The 21,222-nt window shown below is 39.9% G+C and overlaps 1 protein-coding gene and 1 long non-coding RNA gene across 7 annotated transcripts; one reads left to right on the top strand and one right to left on the bottom strand.

Annotated features, from left to right (window-relative positions):
* Positions 1 to 8,527: 8,527 nt before the first annotated feature.
* Positions 8,528 to 17,579, bottom strand: LOC104609562 (uncharacterized). Of its 2 annotated transcripts, none has more exons than XM_010275909.3 (6): positions 17,404 to 17,576; positions 16,958 to 17,079; positions 16,465 to 16,600; positions 16,302 to 16,360; positions 15,966 to 16,176; positions 8,528 to 8,932 (listed from the first exon to the last, which is right to left on the bottom strand). In XM_010275909.3, exons 1-6 carry the CDS (start codon positions 17,462 to 17,464, stop codon positions 8,823 to 8,825), a joined length of 699 nt encoding a protein of 232 aa, XP_010274211.1. In that variant the 5' UTR covers positions 17,465 to 17,576; the 3' UTR covers positions 8,528 to 8,822. The 2 variants fall into 2 exon arrangements, with proteins under 2 accessions (XP_010274211.1, XP_088755744.1); XM_088899618.1 differs by lacking the exon at positions 8,528 to 8,932 and adding an exon at positions 8,959 to 9,159 and having other exon boundaries at positions 17,404 to 17,579.
* Positions 17,580 to 19,353: 1,774 nt separating this feature from the next.
* Positions 19,354 to 21,222, top strand: LOC104609563 (uncharacterized). Of its 5 annotated transcripts, none has more exons than XR_737286.3 (3): positions 19,356 to 19,784; positions 19,900 to 20,354; positions 20,463 to 21,222. It is a non-coding gene; the product is annotated as an uncharacterized LOC104609563 (long non-coding RNA). The 5 variants fall into 5 exon arrangements; XR_016084181.1 differs by having other exon boundaries at positions 19,900 to 20,561; positions 20,786 to 21,222; XR_737285.3 differs by having other exon boundaries at positions 19,900 to 20,637; positions 20,786 to 21,222.

Genomic DNA, 21,222 nt, shown 5'->3' with positions numbered 1-21,222 from the left:
TGCCAGACAGCCAAATACGTCATAATAGACGAATGGTTGTACCGACGATCCTACACGGTCCCCTACCTGCGATGCTTGCGACCTGCCGAAGCCGAGCTCGTACTCCACGACATTCATGAAGGCTTGTGCGGTGGACACCCGAGGGGCAGAGCCCTCGCTCAAAAGGCACTTCGACAAAAATACTACTGCCCAACAATGAAGGTAGAGGCCGTCGAGCTCGTCAAAAAATGCGACAAGTGTCAAAAGCATGCCAATATCCACCATCAGCCTACTACCGACCTCAAGTACCTCACCAGTCCATGGCCCTTTGCACAATGGGGCATCGACCTTCTGGGGCCATTCCCGCTAGCAACAGGTGGGAGAAAGTTCCTAGTGGTGGCAGTAGATTACTTCACAAAGTGGATAGAAGCTGAACCTCTGGCAACAGTTACAACCCGAAACATACAGAACTTCTTTTGGAAGAACATAGTATGTCGCTCGGGCTACCTCGGATACTGATCTCCGACAACGGTAAACAGTTCGAGGATATCAAGTTCCAAGAATGGTGCCAAAGTATGGGAATTAGTCAGAACTTCACGTCGGTCGCACACCCGCAAGCAAATAGTCAAATAGAAGTAATGAATAGAGCCATCCTCCGCGGATTGAAAGCACGACTAGACCGAACTAAAGGGTTGTGGGCGGACGAGCTACCAAGTGTTCTATGGGCTCACCGAACCATGGAAAAAACCGCTACAGGAGAGACCCCCTTTAACCTCACCTACGGCACCGAAGAGGTAATCTCGGCAAAAATCGAAGTACCTACGCTGCGACTAGAAGCATACGACGAGCAGACAAACGGAGATGAGTTACGCACCAACCTCGACCTACTGGACGTGGTGAGGGACCTCGCGCACATTTGAACTGCGGCCTACCAGCAAAAGGTAGCTCGGTACTATAACGCCAGAGTAAAGAAGAGGAGCTTCTGCGTTGGCAACCTGGTTCTCTGTAAGATCATGGTACTCGAACCCGGCGTAGGAAAACTCGGACCAAATTGGGAAGGACCCTACAGAGTAAAGAAAGCACTCGGGAGGGCATACGAGCTCGAAACCTTAGAGGGAAAGTAAGTACCCCGAGCATGGAACATTGTCAACCTAAGGTGATACTACCTATAGACCGCCAAGCAAAGTGGATAAAATCACCACCAAAACAAGCCGTGCAAGTGCGGTAGCCCGGACAGGAAACAGATTGGACGTATGATTAGTTCGACAAAAATGCTCAGTTCGGGAGAAAGAACAACCAACACTTAAGCAAAAGTCATTCCATTTCAAAAGTAAGGTAGTACATAAAAAAAAAAATTTACAAGCCCGGAGCTATTTCTTCATTATCAGAAGGCACTTCAACAATGTCCGAAAGCCCCGCCTCGCCTTCGGAGTTTGGCTCAGCGTCAGCAGCATTGGCCATCTCCTGAGTTATGTGCGAAGTGGATATGGCGCTAATATCATGCTCGGGGTACGTATTCCGGATCATCCACCGGCTTAGTTTAAAACCCCTCCTATATGAATCCACCATCAGATCATCAAAGCCCGGCGAAGCAATGTACTCATCGACAGCCTTCTTGGCATCTTCGATACCTTGAGAAAAGATCTGCATCCTCTCCCTGATGTCCTCTTGAAGGTACTCGACCTGATGCTGCAGATCCAACCTCAAGTCCGCCATGTGCTTCACCACCACTCCCATGGCCTCGGCATCTCTCTGAGACCTCGCCTGACTGATCCGTGAAAAATGAGCAGTCTCTTCGGCAGCGCGACGAGCCTCTTTAGCAGCTCACGCCTGCCTCGAGCTCCTCTCCACCTGAGCCGCCAAGGCGTGAATAGAAGAATTCACCTACCAAAAGGGACCGAGTGATCAAAAGAACCAACAAAACAAAAGCCAAAGAGCACTAAAAAAGGGAGAACACTTACCACCATGGCATGGGTAACGACACGACAGGCCACTTGATGCAGAGGGAGATCAGTCCACGCCGCGACCTCCTCGGGGAAAATATCCTCCTTAGTCTTTTGAAGAGCATGGGTCGGCGACAACACACTCCTGAAATCCCCCGGGGCCCCCGAGCCCGAGGGCCCAACTCGCGTATGAGCAGACCCGGAGTAAGCAGGAGCACCGGAGTATGTAGGAGCCCCTGTGTAGGTAGTCTCAGCAATAAGGCCCCCCTGCCGGTTCCAGCATTGGAGGGACCATCTCGGGCTCCTTGGGCAGATCTTCTGGCTGATAGTCCGGCACCTCGGGCTTCGCATCCCGGGGCATCTCGGCGCGAGTTCGCTTGGCAACCCGCTTTCTCCTCTTCATGCCTTGAAACAAGTGCCCACCCCGGGTCCCTCGAGAATCCATCACACCTGCGAAAAGAAGTTCGCCATCAGTAAAAAGCAAGAAAGACAGCAAGATAAGAATCTCTAAGTGAACCTACCCGAACTCAGGCCGACCGCAATGAGCTTGGCCTCCGTCAGATACTGTTGACACTTCAGCCCAAGCCGCGCCCATTGTCGGAGGCCCTTCGCCGTCTCTTTGTCAAGCGTGACCCCGGAGTCAGGAGCGGCCATCCCTACCCGGTCTGAAACGGCCACCCCAGCACACTTCGCACCCCGAAATAGTCTCGCTTCCATTCTGGGACCTTGTTGGGGAGCTCATGTAAAAGCTTAAAGCCCGGGCGAGGAGATAGGTAGTAAGCCCGCCTACGCCCGGGGAGGGGACCCGCTTGCTTCTTAAGCATCAAGATTGAAGAAAAAATCTCCAAGTCCAACGGAAAGCTCTCTTCGCAAAATAAGGAGATTGTCCCCACCAAGTTTCGAATGGAATTCGGGTGAAGCTGGCCAACCATCACGCCGAAGTGGTTCAAGACTTCGACAAAGAGATGATGGAAATGCAATCGCAACCCCACGGCGAGCTGCTCCCGGAATATCACGATCTCATCAGGACCGTGTTCCCAAGGAAAGCTACCCGAAGGTATGAAATAAGCGTACTCCCCGGGCAAGTTATAGTAGGTAATGAGGGATTTGAGCCCCTCGGGCGTCATGGTCAAAGGACCGAACTTGTCTAACATCCGACCCCGACGAGAGGTTGACGCCAAACTACCCAAAGCGCGTCGACCTACGAGCTCGAACTCTTCCTCGAGCTCTACCTCCGGCTCGCTAGGGCTATCGGGGGATGCAACTTGGTTCGTAGAACCTGCATTAGACCCGTTGAAAGGACTATCTGAGCCATCCAAGCTAGACATCGGGGAGTGAGATGGGATCCAAGAAAGTACTCACCCGGACAAAGGCTGTAGACCACGGGAGTTTGGACGAGCAGAAGACCTTGAACGCGAACTGAAAAAACCTGGACGCGAACTGGGTGCGAGCTGAAACTCGGACGCGAGCTCGAGAGAAATACAGAAGTGACAACAACTGGGGTCCCCCCCGCTATTTATACCCACAATGACCGAAAGGCAACGGTTTAGATCAAAGCCAATCTGACGGCCTACAGCCGCACTGACCGCACGTCCCTCGAGACCGAGACGTGATTGTAGCACGTCTTTCTGAAACTGACATAGCGTCGGCACACATCTTTTCGAAACTGACAGAACGCCAGCGCACATCTCCTCAATAAAAGTGGCAGCGGCACGTCTTTTTCAAATTTGAAAAGATGCCCGCTATCGTGCCCCCAAGTGGTGCGCTTTTTTGAAAATTCGAAATAAAGCGCGCGCCGCCACATCTATCAGCGTTTAGGCAGGCCGGCGTGCTTCCCGCCTGATGGATGCTCGAAGAAACCCAAGGAACCCTGACAACGCACATCGCGCCATCAGAACCAAGATTTAAAGTGCAAGGCAAATCTACCTGACACCTTGCGAACTCCCCACACCAGGGCAAGACCCTTAGCACGAGGAGTGGGGGGCAATTGATGAAGGAAGATTTGGCCCGACCTCGCAAATCACGCCACGTGGCAAAAACAAGTAGCTTGGCACTTAAAAGCAGCATACCGAGGGTACAAACACCAAAGGGAAGAGACCAGCGGTCCGAACTCCCCTCGGGGAGACCGAACTCCCCTCGAGGAAACCAACTCCTTAAGAGGAGCCCGAACTCCCTAAGAAGAGCCCAAACTCCCTACAAGTGGCCCGAACTCTCCCTTTGGCCCCAAGCCACACAAGGCAGTGACCCGAACTGACTTGTCTCACGACAGTTCGGGACACCCCCCCTATCCGAACTCAAGACTTCGCTTCGCACACCGCTCCAAGCACTTCGCCTCCAAAGCATTGAATTGGACGAACCACACCGTACCTGACACCGAAGGAGTCCGTATCCAGGGGTGGCGCACCTGACTGACTTGGGATCTGACGCTTGACGGCCGCACTTCAACGGCCACCTGCCACCGCCATCTCCAGTTACAGAGACGGCTCCGACAAAAAGAGCAATGACGGTTCTGCCCCAACAGAGGCAATGACACCCGAACTGGCAGAAGCACGGAAGTAATCATTCCCGACCTGACAGAAGTCTAGGAGTGAGTGTGCGAGGTGGTTATAAAAGGCTCTCCACCCCTCCAGAGAGGAGGTATGCAAACTTTGCGCTATCTGGTTTTATCTTGCCTTTGAAGGATTCTAACTTAAGCTTCGGAGCCTTTACACCAGGTTCCCCCCGGAGCCTCCTCATCTCCTTCGTTTCAAGTTCCCTGCTACTCAGTTCAGAGGCAAGGTCGTTGACAGCTAAGACCGGCCGGATTGCGCATCATCACCAATGATCAACTAGAAAGCTACTGGAGACAAACTTCTCGTCAAATTTGACTGCAATTGGGAGATAAAAACACACTTTTTTCACGAAAGTACTCTTTTCAGAAGAGAAACTACATTGAAGGAATTAAAGATGACCAAAACAATTGGAAAACTGAGCATGAGACATCACTAAGATTTTTATTGATTACTTCTCTAACATTTACTCCTCCCAGAATCATGAAGAGTTAGAAGATATATTCAATTGTTTTAATCCAATTAGCACGGAGGAAGAGAATTCCATGCTCACTGATATTCCTCCTGTTGATGAAATAAAAGCAGCTCTCTTCAGTATTGGGAGTCTTAAATCTCTGGGTCTTGATGGTATGCCGGCAGTACTTTTTAAGGATTTATGGGATTTAATGGAGCCTAATTTAGTACTATTAGTACAAGAATTTTTCCAAAATAGAAAACTCTTGAAAAGGCTGGACCATACCTTCATATGTGTTATCCCGAAAAAGGTTGACTATTCTAAAGTCCAAGATTACTGTAATGTCACCTATAAAATAATTGCCAAAGTGATAGCTGGTAGATTTCCTAAAATTTTGGACAAAGTGTATCTCCCCAAACCAAGCAACTTTTATACCTAGAAGGCAAATTTTTGACAACTCAATTATCACCCAGGAAATGTTTCATTTTTTATAGAACAAAAAACGAGGAAGAAACTACGTGGTTCTAAAACTAGATATGTCTAAAACCTATGATAGACTAGAATGGTCTTTCCTCCTTTAAATTCTGTCTCTTTTGGGTTTCTCACCTGACTTTTGTCTTTTGATCAAAGAATATATTTCAATTGTTTCCTTTTCAACAATTGAAAATAAAACCTTTGCATAAGAATTGTAAATATCTAGGGCTCCCTCTCTTTTGGTCTAGGAATAAACATTCCAATTTAACTTTTATCCTAGATAACATGCAAGCAAAAGTCAACTCTTGGAGAGCCCCAGCTATCAATCAGGCTGGGAAAAAGTACTAATTCAACTTGTTTTACAATCTATTCCCCTCCATGCCATGACCTTAATTAAATTCCCCCAGAAAACTATTGACCAAATGGATAAAATGATTAAGAACTTTTGGTGGGGAACTTCAAAATCAAAACCTCACTTGTTCCGTTGGTGTGCTTGGAATGTCCTAATGTTACCTAAAGCCGTGGGATGTTTAGGTTTCAGAAATCTCCAATTAACTAATAAAGCTCTACTCAAGAAAACGACCTAGAGATTTCTTAATGAACAAAACAATCTATGAGCTCATCTTTGAAAATCGAAATACCTAAAAAACCATACTTTGTTTCCCTACTATATCACTGCTTCAGGTTCAAATTTTTTGGAAATCAATAGCCCCAACTCTTATTGAACTTGCCTCTAGATGTGGCTCTTTAATAAAGGAAGACTCTGAATTTCCAAATTCTCAACAACCTTGGGTTCAAGCGCAAAATCAATTTTCCTAGATTTCTCTTCCTTTAGCTTTCCAAATTCAAAACTTGAATATCAACCATCTTATTCAAAATGCTCAATGGAATTGAGACGTTATTATTTCTTTATTTGCTATTGATGAAGCAACAAGGATTTTGAATACCCCCATTTTCCCCTCTTCTCATCCAACTTCCTAGATCTAGGCCCAACATAGTTCAAGCAAATTTACAGCAAAGGAAGAATACAAGAAGAACCAAGGAATATCTTGTCCATCTATAAACCCATATCTCAACTTCTATCTTAAAAAGCTTTGGAAACTAAAAACTGCACCCTGTTTTCAACTTTTGTTTTGGAGAATTCTTAATAATTTCATTCTTGTAAAAGATAAGATTTTTCAAGATAATCAACACAAAACTTGTGTCCTCTGCGATCTAGAAGCTGAAACTTTAAATCACTTATTCATGAATTGCACTTATACCTAAGCAATCATTTTTGCCAACCCTTGAAATATTTCAAGGATCCTGGATATTCTGTATTAAAACTCTTTACAATCAAACTGCAGATTGCTCTTTATTTATGAATATTTTCAACTGGATAGTTACAACTTCTTATTACATATGGTATGCTAGGAATGAAAAGAGCTTTAAAAACAAATTAATTCAACCTACCAATCTACTGCATCAAATTAATAATTCTTGCTTACAGTCAAATTCTCATTCCAATATCGATGCTCCTCTAAGTCAATACTCAATGGATAAAGTTACTCTTAGCATATCCCAAAATTTGGATCTTATTGTGTTTACTGATGCAAGGAAAATCTAAGGTTCTCTATATACCTATGGTGTTGTTTTCTCTTAAAAAACCTATCTTGCTTGAAAATTATTGGAGGTAGAACCAATCAAATTTTCTCGATAATTCAAGTTGAACTGTATGCTATTCTGCAGGCTTTATCAAAACTTTCAACCTAGGAAATTCAGGAAGTTTGTATATACACTGATGCTCAACAAGTAGTTCAAGCGCTTCAGCAGAAGACAGATCTACCCCGGTCCTGCCAATGACTTTTGTTTAGGATCAGTTTGTTAATTTCAAAGTTCAGACATGTTTCTTTTGGCTTTGTAAATAGGAAGTTTAACAGTACCGCCCACAAGGTATCATTATTAGCTAGATCTAATCATGATATTTGATACTAGCAATGTATGCAGTATTTGATTGGACTTGGAGTTATGATTCATGAGTCATGGTTGTGCTTCTAGACAACGTTTTTTTTTTTTGATAATTGTGCTTCTAGACAATGTGATCGACCTCCTTCACATATCTCTCTGACTATTATAGTTTTTGAAATTTTTTTATCAACTGGGTTTTATTTTGAAAATTTGACAAATAGTGAAGGGCAAATTTAATATTTCATATCTTCCATGAGTATTTAACAGTGACGACAGTTGTCAAAAAACTTAAAGGTGTAAATAGTAGGGGTAGAGCTAGTCAATTTCCTAAACCATATGGATACTTTATGAAATTTGCCCTAATATTTTTATATAATATTTTTATTTTTTATGTATTAACAATAAATAATTTTTATAATTCTTAATTTTTTATATATAAAATAATATATATATATATATATATATATATATAATTTTTTAAAAAAAGCTTGGCTTGCAATCAAACTCGAGCCGAGCCAAACTCAAACTTGCGAGCTTTAAAATTGAGCCAAACTCGATCTCAAGCCTCTAGCTTGAATCAAGCTTGAGCCTAACACTACTACGAACCGAACTCGAATAGCCAAGTATTTGACTTGGCTTGGCTTGACCCGAATCCACTCCTATTCAAAAGAATGGCAGGCATTAACCGAAAATAAATCATTTATCAGGGGAGGTCTTTGTCCATTGAAATTAGGGATAGTATTGGGTTTTTGAAAACATTTAACCGTACTTGACATACAACTAGATCTTAATGGATTTTCCATGGAGGGGAGGTTTCTGCCCAATGACAATACGACATCACTTACAAGGGAGGTCTTGGTCTATTTTGAAAACACGGGGGAGGTCTTAGAATTTAGCGTGAATATCAGGGGATGTTTAAGTCTTTTTACCCTTTAAAAAAATACTTTTACTTTGTTTTCTCATCGAAATAAATGAAGGCCTTAAAAAAAAGGTCAAGGTTGCAAAACAACAGAAAACATGCTTTGAAAGGAAAAAAAAAACAGACCGGGTTAAGAAGCTTGTCTAGACATCGTATTTTTGCCACGTCAAAGATTGATGTTCTCAATCTGAGCTGTCCACCAAGCAGGGGACCCTCTGGATTGGTTGCCTATTCGACCATCTAATAAATGTCACCCTTGTACTAAACCTTTAACTTGTGTTTTTTACTAAAAATATCAGTTAGAATATTTTTTGGTTTTGGTATTACATAGTACAGATTACAGAGGAATCAGGGGTGGGGACTGAGCAGGTGCAAATGAGGCCCATTAACCATACCACAGAGAGCCAACGAGCTGGGATGCCAACTGACCACCTGGGTCATTGGCATTTGAATATTTAAATATCGAAAGGCACCATTCTGATCATGTGGCAAGAGTTTGGGGCTCCAAATTTGGCCCATTTTCATCCCCAAATGATAGATAAAAAGATATTTACCCTTCATTCAGATTGTATCTGATTTTGAGCTTGTGCAAAGAAATGTTTAGCATTGTGTGCCACTTCTGCCTCTAGAACTGCTTCCAGCACAATATCTGATCCTTTCACATCATCTGCCATGAATCCACTGCTTAAACACATTTATTCAACAGAAAGCATCCACTGTTCTACAAGTGAATGTTCAGGCACTATGCAGTTAATTCTTTAAAACTAAAAAAAAAAATGCACACAGTAACATCTCGACATGCATGAGGAAGGATGGTGCGAACACATAACCCAAGGTGAGATTGCAACAGTGGCACAAACTCCAATGTTATAGCTCAGTTTTCTTTTTTTCCCCCTGAAATTCCAAGAGTTCAGAAGAAACTTTAAATGGTGGTTCACCAAGAAAGGAAAGAAATACAAGGAAGAAGTCATCGTCATCTAAGTCTTGTCCCGACTATATGGGGTCGGCTCATTAATACTGTTTCTCAATTCCGTTTTGTTCAGTGCTATATCCATCGCTAAGATATGGGTGCTTAAATCATTTCTTATTATTTTCACCCACATTCTTTTTTGGTCTGCTCTCTTCTAGCCCCTTCAACTTGTAATAGATCATTTTTTCTATCAGGTGCAAATACAAGGAAGAAGTATAATGGAGAAAAAGAAGAGAGTGAGGTAACTACTAGTAGAATTTCATAGCTAGGTTCCAATAGTCCGGTTAGTTTCACTAATAAAAAGAACAGGATGGTGGAATCTCACTTTTTAGATCACAACAAAGTCGCAGACACAAATTTTAAAATTTTCATTCACCTAAACGGAAGGGGAAGAATACAATATCCTTTATAGAAGAAGGCCAAGCCATTTTGCACAACAAAAAACTAATATTATAAAATAGCAACCATACCCCAATTTCATCTCTTCGAAGTTTCCTTGGAATATTCTTCTTGTAGTTGCTTCTGCTTTGGTCCTACTAAGATGGGCTTGCCAAGGGCCACAGGCTAGGCATTCCAACTTGCTTGTGGGCAAAACAAATGAGCTGTGGGGCATGGACCAAGAGTTCTGGGCTCACAAATAGAAAACCAAAGTCTTGGGACACATTAGCAATTGTGAGTTGTATGGTGGGTATGGGTCTAAACCACATGGATGAGACCAGCTAGTGCTGCATCAAGGGGTCTGCAGCATAAAAGCAATTCTAAACATAGATACTTTTTTTTAATCAGCACTTAACATTGATACTATTAGAAGATGCCCACTATGTATATGAGCACAATGTGTACATGATCCACAAGACGGCAAGCATATTCAAGAGCAACATCTCATATTTCCATTATTTTCCATCAGATGGCAATTTCCATCAACATATCCTTGAAGCTTTCATCCATGCAGTATCTACTTTTGTATCAGGTATATATTGTGTCTGACACCAGTACATTAGGCACATAGGTATCCTGGAATTCTAGACTATGACAGGATAGCTGATCCCCAAATTCTTGTTTGTGGGGATCTTTGGACATATTTGAATGAGATGTTTACTCCATCCTCCCTGTTGCAAAACCAAAGGAACCAAGAGCCATCCCTATTGTCTTCCCTTATAATGGTATAAAGCTTCACTCCTTGGTTCATTCATAATCAATGAATAAGGAGATGAGCACTTTTGATTCAAATATCACTATTGGAGCAGGGATTCGCAAATCTCCTCTACAATCAGCAAATATCACAATTGGAGTGCAGATATCACAGCATTTTTAAGCACACTAGAATTTCAAGGTTTTCCCACGAGGAATTAGGAAATCAAATTCATCTCATTTTCTGCAGCTTTCAAAATGAACTTTTGATTTGTTCCTCATAGGCAGCCAAATTACCACACTAAGGGGTTTAAGCTCAATGAATATATTATAGAAAAGTCACCTCATGATCATAGAACAATGGATCAATAGATGTGCCACTGTTTCATCCATTGCATCATATAGAAAGCATTTATTTTTAATGCTAGTGTGTCATGCCCAAAGACTTAACAGCTTTGGTAGCATCCTGGGCAGTAAGGGGCTTCAGCCCAAGAGACTGCATCCTATGGAAAGAAAGAAACCACTCAATCTTTCAAAGAAAAAGTTGCAAAGTTAATGTGGGTACAAAGAGAATAGAGAGGCAGCTGGCTTTTTGGGTATCAAACTGTCAATATTGAATGATTTTTATGGCCTCAAGTTTGAGCACTTCTGTAGACATTGGAAGAAGGAGAAAATACATTTTATTCATCCTTTGGTGTATAAAGCAAACACATGTATATAGTGTTCATAGTTCCATCTCATTAACCATGTAATAGACCTAGGACTAATTTTGGGCAAATTTAATTCAGTTCTTATACTTGAATAATAATACAAAAATAGAACATTCACATAGGAAAAAAAAAAAAAGAAATACAAGAAAAGCTGAAGATATTCAGAGGCACAGAGTCTTCTGCGTAGCCTTCAGCTAATTGCCAGCCAAACCCTCAAAAATGAAAAAAAGAAACCCACCTTAGCTAATAGTATGCAAGCCTGAGTAATTGGATAATCTATTTTCTTCTATTTAATTTCTAATACTGACAAAAGGAAAGGGAAAAAGAAAATGTGGGGACACTGATTGCTGATAAAAAAAATGTGGGGACACTGATCAGAGAGAGAACCTAGGCTGCCCAGGTTCCAGTTTCCATAAGAAGTTATGAAGGTAGGGAAGGAGGCTGGTCAGGTTTCAGTTACCATAAGAATAAACTTCTAGAATAGGTAAGGTATTGAAAGCCTAAACACTTGAAATGACTTAAAATACAATTATAAATTCAGTTGGCATAAGTCCATTGTCTTGGTCATCATGATCATCATTATCTAAATCTAAAACCGTATCCAACCTATTTGAATTTGACTACATGAATCATATCCCATTATTCCAATCCATCTAAACCACAAACCTAACCTATAATTCCTTTCTTACTACCCCAATCCACATCCTCTTGGTCTACCTATACCTATCATAGCTGCTTGCCTGTTATTTAACATTTGGGGCTAACCATTATGATGTAGGACCAGTTCAGTTCTAGTCCTTAGAGAATGTTGAATGGTCTTTTTGGATCAGAATTTTATGGCTGTTGATGGCTGTAATGGCTTCTCAAAGGAATAAGAGAGAAAATTGGGAGAGAAAGAAGAGAGAAAATACCTGGAATCACTCACAGGGTGCCTAGAATCACTCTAGGGCATGGGAATCACTCACCATAGCTAGCATAAGCTGAAGAAAACTCAATAAACTTCTTTGCCTTTGTGTAAAACGTCCATACATATTTATAGACTCTAAATTCATAATAATCCTAGGAGTCAACTGTTAGACTCATAATAGTTTTAGGAGTCAAACTGTTAGACTCAATAATCCTAGTAGGGCTCAAACTAAGTTGTTAAATCCTATTTCAATTCAAAGAAGACTCAATAACTCTAATCCTACTTATGCAATGACTCTGAAATTTTAAATATAAACAAACTATAACTAGACAAATTAAACCCTATCATTGGACCCCACAGAAAATTGCAAAAATGACAAAAATACCCCTACTGTCCAAAAATACAGAAATACATAAAATATCATAAAACTTCAATTGACTCTTCATCTCCTATATCATTCTCCCCTGGTTCAAAAAAACTCGTCCTCGAGTTTTGAAGAACTTGAGGATGAAAAGTTGATATGCCCCAATTACAAAAGGAGTAGGACTTCCCACAGCTACATGCTTGGATTGTAGAGTAGAGGCCACACAGAACTAGAAAAGGATCTTGAAAGAAACGTATTTCTGAACACTACCTTTCATAACCATCTTTGTTAAATCATTAATAATATTAATTTCTTGAAACTTAATTCATCAACTAGCCTTTGTGATTAATCTTCCACACGCTTATCCAAATTTTCAACTGCAACATTTGGAACTTTTCCTTCAACTTCTAATTTAGGAGTCACCATCTCTATGTATTGCGTTATCCTTGGTTCTTCAACAAACTCTAGGACTCCTTCCATTGTTGATATTGGTGGAACTTGTGCTATGTTAGGTTGTAATTCTTGAATTAGTTCTAGTTGATCTTGTAACATAAATTCACTTCGTACTAGGATCTACTACAATCAGCACATTTGTATCTTGCACATGAATTTCTTTAACTTGCTCCACTTCTATTTCTTCTTGATCATTAACCTCAAGCTGATCATGGGTGTTGGAAACTCCAACAATTTCTATTTTTGCTTGGCCTGCACCTTCTTGATTTTTAGTATTGACAACTTCTATAGCTTGAAATTCTTCTTCTTTAGCTTCATCCTCAACTTCAACTCTGGGATAGGCATCAAAATGCAAGGAATCGTCTACTTTCTTTTCAACTGTGTACCTTCTTCCCCTTAACTTCAAGCTCTTTGTATTGACCTGTTGCTTCTTCTTTTGCTCAAAATTAGTCAGCTCCATATATAGATCATCATGGAAGTTTAGTGGGATGTACTTTTTTTGCAAACACCTCTTCATCTCTGCCCATGTACTAATTGGATCATCACCTTTATTTTCTAGTCGTTACTCAAGAGTTCTTCACCATACTTTAGCATGAACCGTCAGCTTCATGCACACAAATCTAATCCTTTGTCTGTCAAACATATCATGCCAATCAAAATATTCTTCTAGTTCAGCAACCCAATCAAAGAGTGCTTGCAGATCATCATCTCCTTTGAAATCTGGTATTTCCCTTTCTCTTCTAACATGTTTGAAAACCTTACTCCTGTAGCCAACATTATTAAATCTATTTTCTTCTACCATCTTCTCAAATAAGTCAACCAAAGACCCTTCATATGATTCAGAAACTCAATCATCATTGATTCTAGACTTGTAAGATTGTCTAGAAGATACCCTAGGCCTATAGAATCAGTCACTTTGTGAGAACATAGCTTTGATACCAAACTGATGTAGGACCAGCTCAGTTCTAGTCGTTAAAGAATGTTGAATGGTCTTCTTGAATCAGAATGTTATGGTTGTTAATGGATGTAATGGTTTCTTGAAGGAATAAGAGAGAAAATACCTGGAATCACTCACAGGGTGCCTAGAATCACTCTAGGGCATGGGAATCACTCACCATAGCTAGCATAAGCTGAAGAAAACTCAATAAACTTCTTTGCCTTTGTGTAAAACATCCATACATATTTATAGACTCTAAACTCATAATAATCCTATGAGTCAAACTGTTAGACTCATAATAGCCTTAGGAGTCAAAATGTTAGACTCAATAATCCTAGTAAGACTCAAACTAAGTTGTTATATCCTATTTCAATTCAAAGAAGACTCAATAACTCTAGTCCTACTTATGCAATGGCTCTGAAATTTTAAATACAAACTATAACTAGAAAAATTAAACACTATCATTGGAACCCACAGAAAATTGCAAAAAATGACAAAAATACCCATACTGTCCAAAAATACAGAAATACATAAAATATCATAAAATTCCAACTGACTCTTCAGCTCTTGCATCACATTAGTTCCATCAAATGCAATATCTTTTGTTTTTTCTTTTCATTTTTTATCAGTAACAATCAGAATTTTATTAGGAAAAAGAAATGAACAATATGTACAAGCTCAAAGAAGAAGTGTAGGCACAACAGCTACCTAAACCCAAATCAATTCATACAAAAGGATTCCCTGGGGATCTTCTCCTAATACATTTGAGATGTATTAATCCCTCGCCTAGCTAAAGCATCAGCCATGCTGTTTGCACTTCTAGGCACCCACTGAAACGTAGCCAACTTGCTAATCTCCCTCAATACGTATCTGTATTCTGTACATCCATGTTCCTTGTGTATTATCTCTTAGCCATCCCACCACCACTCTAGAGTCTCCCTCCACTACTAAGTTTCTGTAATGGAGGGGCTTCCCAATTTCAACCCATGCAATACTGCTAATAGTTCTTCCCTTGTTGAGTTTCTAAACTCAATTGGCCCTGAATATAATGCCCTCACGGAGCCATCTGCCTGTATGAAAACACCCCTGATACCTGAATTTCCAGGATTACCAACGCTGCAACTGTCAAAGTTCAATTTGATTCAAGGAAAATCAGGTGGATGGCAAGAAATCCTTAATCTAGCTCTAGAAGATGATAAGCCGGGCAGCCAGCCATCTCTTATCAGTTCCTTGCTATATGTCATATGAAACATCCCTAAAGTATGTCAAAGTTGTAACCCAATGAGCCACCCTGACCATCAAATGCAGTGTCTTCTGGTTTTGTCTTTTGTAGTATTGCTTCTTGCCCACCACAACAACTTCATCTTGTCCAAGCATATTATAGTAATGGAGAAAAATGGATTTCAAATTATAGAGGGGGCATAATGATGCTTGGCTGGAGCCTTGGGAAGTTGGTCTGATGGCTCTGAACATCATATGATCCACTAGATGTTATCAATGGTTCAGCAAAGAAAATAAGACAAGAGTAGAAAAGAAATGGGGGTTTTGAAGGTTACCAACAAGACAAAGGGGAAAAGGAAGGGGTCAAAGGGGAAGAGGGTCTCACAAGCAGAGATTATGTTAGTTTTGGAAGTGGCTGGGTACAGTGTTAGATGGACTCTCTTAAACAGATGAAGTGCCTATGTTGGACTCAAGTCAGATACTGACACCATAGATTCTAATGGGTGGGAGAGCACTTATACAAATGGTTTTCTTCTTTCTCCTTGTTTAGTTAACATAAATGAACATCTAATATACACAGTCGGTTCCATCTTTTCTTATAGAATATCTGTAGGTAACAAAAATAAACTTTAATTTACTTATGAAAGTTTCTATAAGTATATGATGATAGAATTCACAAGACAATTTTTTAAGAGAAATTTCCAATTTTAGGCGTGTCTGTGAATCCATTTTTTATCTTTCCAAGTCAGATTACTGAAAGTTTATGAGTTCCAACTCTTGTGTCCATGTCCATGCACCACTAGTTGGGTATAGGGTGGGGGTTGTTGAAGTTTATTTTGGGTCACAGGGATCAGTGGTAGCAGAAGTGGCGATGGTCTTCTGTTGGGGAAATTTGTGTTCTTTAAGAGGGATTTTGCAATGTCCATTTGAGTTTTCCACACCTTGGGAAATGCAACATGGAGTAATTAATATGCTTGACTATTGAATGAACCTAGATGGACCATTACCCCTGCGATCTGGCAGTAACCTTGTGCTTTCTGCAGAAACAGGAAGAACAGTGAAAAGACCAGCTTTATCATTAAGCTCCTCAAGATTTCTATTGTCTTTCAATGAACCGGCCTTCAGCTTGGCCTTCAAAGCTGCAGATTCAGCCAATCTTGCATATGTAGTGGCTTGACTGTGCAAATCAGATGAACCTGAAGTTGTTGAAGTATAGTCCTAGTGAAGGATGTACATAAATACATCAAGATACTCGGGAAAAAACACTTGCAAAAGCCTAGTTTCAATGATAATCACGAGTTTGATAAGAATTCATTTAAAAAAAACAGTATGACAAGCGGAACCTTTTGGATGGCGTTCGTTGAGTTGTCTTCTCCATCAAGCTTCTCAGGCACACTAATGCCTAGCACCAAAGAAAATATAGCCAATTCAAAACTCATAAAAGGAAGCAATGCAACAAAATACATATAAGAAGAAAAAGACAAGGGAAAAAACTTCTTATAATACCATTACTAGAAGGTGAAGTCTCTGGATTATCCATCAGCCCGCGAGTCATTGGACCAGGATTCATGATGGATATGCTCCGAATTTCATAACGAATTGCTTCTAGCTGTGCAATTGCATCTTGAAGTTCTTTGTGCACCTAAAGGTCAAGATAAAATAATTTAGAATCAACATTTTCTTAGTTCTGAGAAATATGATCGGTTCCAAAACGAGCTCAGAGCTTTCTTATCTGAACTAGATAGATAGTGCAATGCCAAAACCAGGACAGTAGCAGAGTAATGAAATTGAGAGACATAAAGTACAAGTCAAGTAAATATTAAATAAAGAACCATTAATTATAAGAAACTGGATTACATTATTTCTTCTAATATCAATCCAAATTAGTTTAAAGAGTTCAATCTAACTGTGCAATATAAGAGATACAAACAAATAATTTCACTTGTTTGGAAGGAAGAGGATTCAACCCAGAAATGGAAAAAGATCAGAGAAGAAATACCTGCCTAGCTTGAGACTGCTGCAAAACATTTTCGAACTGTCCACGAGCTAATTGAACATACCCAATTGCTCTGCCGGCTAACCTCCCCGCTGTTCTGGCGATAACTGGGAGATCCTTAGCACCTAAAACCAATGAAACACACAAATCCAATTCCTTCCTTGGAGAATAAACTCGAAGAATAAGAACCCAAAAAGATTTTAGAGAAGAAAATTCAAAAGCATCTCGAAGAGGAAAAAAGCAAATGAACCGAAAGAACAGACGTTAGAAACAAACACAAAAGAATTTCAGGAAATGAAAAATAAATTAAAAACTCAAATCCAAAATAGCATTCTGAATCCAAAAGTTCATTGTAAATCTGGTGCTCTAAACATCCTTCCCAAAGCATTACGCATTACAAGGTGCATGCCTATCTCTATCTATGTGTACGAGAGAGAGAGAGAGATCACCGATTAGAGCAGCAGTGGCTCCAAGTAAGAGGAAGAGCTCCCCATATGAAATTCCCAACATTTTTGCCAGAGAGATCAACCTCACTCCTCTCCGGCTCTCCCTCGTATCAACTATCAAGGAGCAAGGACTCCTCGCCTCGGTTTTCGACTGCTCCCGCTCCGTCTTTGTGTGATACGGGTTTGATTACCAATTTATCCGTTTGTCCGAATAGAATTGGGAATCCGACCGAATCCGAAACACCTGATTTTAATACATCAAAGACCCGTCCAGATTACATTATTACAATGATGCCCCTCTATCTAACTTCAGTCTTTGAACCAAATTTCATAATGGGTCCATCCAAACCAAAGTGGGTTGTGAAACGAGCGAACATGAGATAGACAATGGAATAGGGTAGACTAATTGGTTGAGGTTAGTTTTGCCAATGAAAAAATGGCACTCGCTAGCCAATTCTTGGACCCAATTAGGACTGTTAATGGGAGACCATATGATAAATATTGGTTCAACCCTATACGAGACCATTACAAATGTACAAATTGGTTTGGTTTTAATTCAAATAGCGTCCAATTAAAACCTGGTTAATTGTCATTCCTATTCATCTCCTGTTAATGAATTGAGTATACCCAATCCAAATATATATACTTAAAGCACAAGGGCATAAGAGAGAAGACGTGACTGGGAGATGGTAATAAATATTTACACGTGTGAGTTTCACACGTGTGTAGATGACTCATTGGTGAGAGGCATCGGAGGCGAGAAACGTGTGTACTGAGGCACGCTTTTAATCGCTGAGGGCTTGATGCTTTTTACCGAGGGTCTTGAGCTGCCGAGGCATGCTTTTAACCACTGAGGGCCTGTGTCCCGAGCTCTACTAATTGACAGTTGATCGATGGCCTGACAATCGAACAGGGAGAGACGGGTGGCGGTGGTACCCTAGAAGAGCCGCTACTGACCGACTGCTGAATGGGATCGAATTCCAATTAGATCAGGCAATATTTGAATTCGAATCCGATTAAAAAATTCGATTCTAATTCGATTAAATATTTGAATATTTGATTTGATTTGAATTTGATTAATTAATTAATTTAAATAATTAATAAATATTATATATATAAAGTATATAAATATATATATTATTTATATAATTTAATTATTATATATAGATTATATAAAACATTTAAAAAAATTATATATTTTATATAAAAATTAAATAATCAATCGAATTCAGATATTTATCGAATCGAATCAGGTCATATCAGAATTTGAATCCGATTAGCTATTCGGTATTAATAGAATATCCGAATTCAACGGATTAACTATTCGAGTTATTCGAATTCGATTTTATTATGTTGAATCTCAAATTTGAAATCGGATTTTCGAATATCGTTGACACCCATAGGTGATGGTGGTAGTATAGAAGAAGATAAGATTGAGGGCCTGCCAAATAGGAGAGGGGAGTGGATAAGAAGAAGAGAGAGTGTGGGAGCAAGAGGGAGAGAAGGTGGAAGAGAGTAGTAGGAGTGTCAACGGTATTTGAAAATCCGATTTCGAATTCAAGATTCGACATAATCGAATTGAATTCAGATAATTCGAATAGTTAATTGGTCAAATTCGAATATCCTATTCATACTGAATAACTAATCGGATTCGAATTCGGATATGACCTAATTTGATTCGATAAATATCAGAATTCGATCGATTATTTAATTTTTATATATAATATATAATTTTTTTAATTATTTTATATAATTTATATATTTATATATATAATATTTATTAATTATTTAAAATAATTAATTAGTCAAATTCGAATCGAATTGAATATTCAAATATTTAATCGGATTCGAATTCGAATATTAATGATGGATATCGAATTTTTAATCGGATTCGAATTCGGATATTTCCTGATCCGATTCAAATTCGATCCGTTTAGTGGTTGCAGTGGCGGTGGTACCTTGAGAATTGAGAAGAAGAGAGAGACTGTGGGAGCGAGAGGGAGAGAGAGTGGGAAAGATGAACCGAGGAAGAAGAAGAACAAGAGAAAGAGTGAAACGGATTATTACCCTGAGAAGAAGATAGAGACTGTGGGAGAGAGTGTGATATCATTAAAGCAGTCAAACCCCTCTCTCTCTTACTGTGTTTCACTTCTGCCGAGGAAAATTTTGCCTTAGCAAATCACTCCACGCATTGAAGTTTCTCACTGTTCCGTCTCTTCACTTTTCGTTTCTACTGGCAGTTTTGGGCGGTTTCGCTTTGGTCCCTGGCGTATAGCTTCCATGCTTTGCTCCTAGGATCGAAGTGGTAAGAAGAGAATGGGCAAGCACCAGAAAGAGTGCCCCATGTTTCTTTCTGTCTCTGTTCCCCTTATACAATGTATGAGGTAGATTGTTCCCCACCTCTTTGTCTCTGTATCTATTTTCTCGTTCTCCCTGTTTCTCTCCTCCACTCACCCTAGCCATAGGTATTTTCTTATGTTTTATTTTTCCTTTTTGCAGGATGCCTTTGGGTTTCCAGGATACGTGTTTCGACTTTTGAGTCACTTCTTCCTGAGGTTTTCGGTTTGTTTTTCTTTTTTTCTTCTCTGTTGATTTCATCCTGTTATTCTTTGTTGTGAGGCTCGGTGTTTGAACTCTGAATGAGCACCTGTTATCTATTATAGGAGATGGAAGAAGAATAGTCGCCTAACAACTACTTTGCCAACCAGCATCTGTCATTGGTTTCTACTTTGGATTTTAGATGTTTAGCCTCGAGTTTACTTTTCCTTCTACATCTTCTTCTTCTTTTTTTTTTTTTTTGCAGGTCTCGATTAGCATGCACCATCTGGTGTGTTTACTTTTCCCTTTGATATTTTGTTTGATGTTCAGTGTCTGTTTTTCATTCTTTCTTTTGATTTCCTTTTTTGCAGGTTAGTGTGCTTTAAGTCCCTATCAGCTTCCATTGTCGTTGTGTGGTTTGGCTCCATTTGATATGATTAAAATCTAAAAATAATTATAGTATATTATAATATTTATTGATTTCAATAAACTTTCTCTTGGTTTGTTTGGTGTCTCTGTTGTAGCTGCAGCACTGTTGCTACACCACTGCCTTTTTCGCTCCATTGTTGCTACACTGTTGTTGTTACCCCATCACAACTGTCATTGCTATGGATTGATCAAGAGTAAGAATTCCGAAGTAGAAGGGAAGTAGGAGATGCTTTTGCTTTTGTAATGTCCCGAGTTTCTCCTCCGTTTCCGGTGATGAGCTAAAGCCAATGATTGACTTTGCTAATTCCATAAGCTTATCTTACTAATTGAATTTCAATTTTGCATTCTCATTCAATTTTTTTTTTTTTTTGCTTAGTCTTTCATCTTTCTGTTTCTTTTATGGTTTCCTTTGTCATAGGTCTGCGACATCATTTTGGTTTCCAGTCAGCCTTGATGCTTTGTCATAGTGGTGGCTATGGACGATAACTGAACTCGTCAAGGTGGCTCTATTTCTTGCATCAGGCTTAGGGTGCTTGGTGTTAGCAATCGTCACAATGGCTTTCACAAGCAAATGGCGTTTGATGGTGGTTTATTTTTATTGGCTTTATTATTTCTTTTTAGTTATGTTTTTGGTCTCTCTCTCGATTTTGTTTTTTGGTTTACTTTATGGCTCACTTGTGGGGATGCCATTTACTGAAAGCACCAGCTGGTGCTGCCACGATTCACCATTCCATAATATGCATAGAGAGAGATTATTAAGGGTTTTTTATTTCTCTTTTTTTATTTGATTATTTTATAAAATGTAAAAGTTGAAACTGAAGACCATATTATTTTTGCATAGTTTGCTTGTTCAAA

Source organism: Nelumbo nucifera, chromosome 3 (assembly GCF_055504915.1).
Source record: "Nelumbo nucifera cultivar China Antique chromosome 3, China Antique-T2T, whole genome shotgun sequence".
NCBI classification, from domain to species: domain Eukaryota; kingdom Viridiplantae; phylum Streptophyta; class Magnoliopsida; order Proteales; family Nelumbonaceae; genus Nelumbo; species Nelumbo nucifera.
Note: the sequence above shows the minus strand (reverse complement) of the source record. Positions and strands in the feature narration are given on the sequence as shown.

Coding starts and splice junctions, on each gene's coding strand:
- LOC104609562 (XM_010275909.3), bottom strand. CDS start 17,464: ATGTTGGGAATTTCATATGGGGAGCTCTTCCTCTTACTTGGAGCCACT. Junction 16,601..16,957: donor AGCAGTCTCAAGCTAGGCAG/GTATTTCTTCTC, acceptor CTTGACCTTTAG/GTGCACAAAGAACTTCAAGA. Junction 16,177..16,301: donor CAACGAACGCCATCCAAAAG/GTTCCGCTTGTC, acceptor ATCCTTCACTAG/GACTATACTTCAACAACTTC.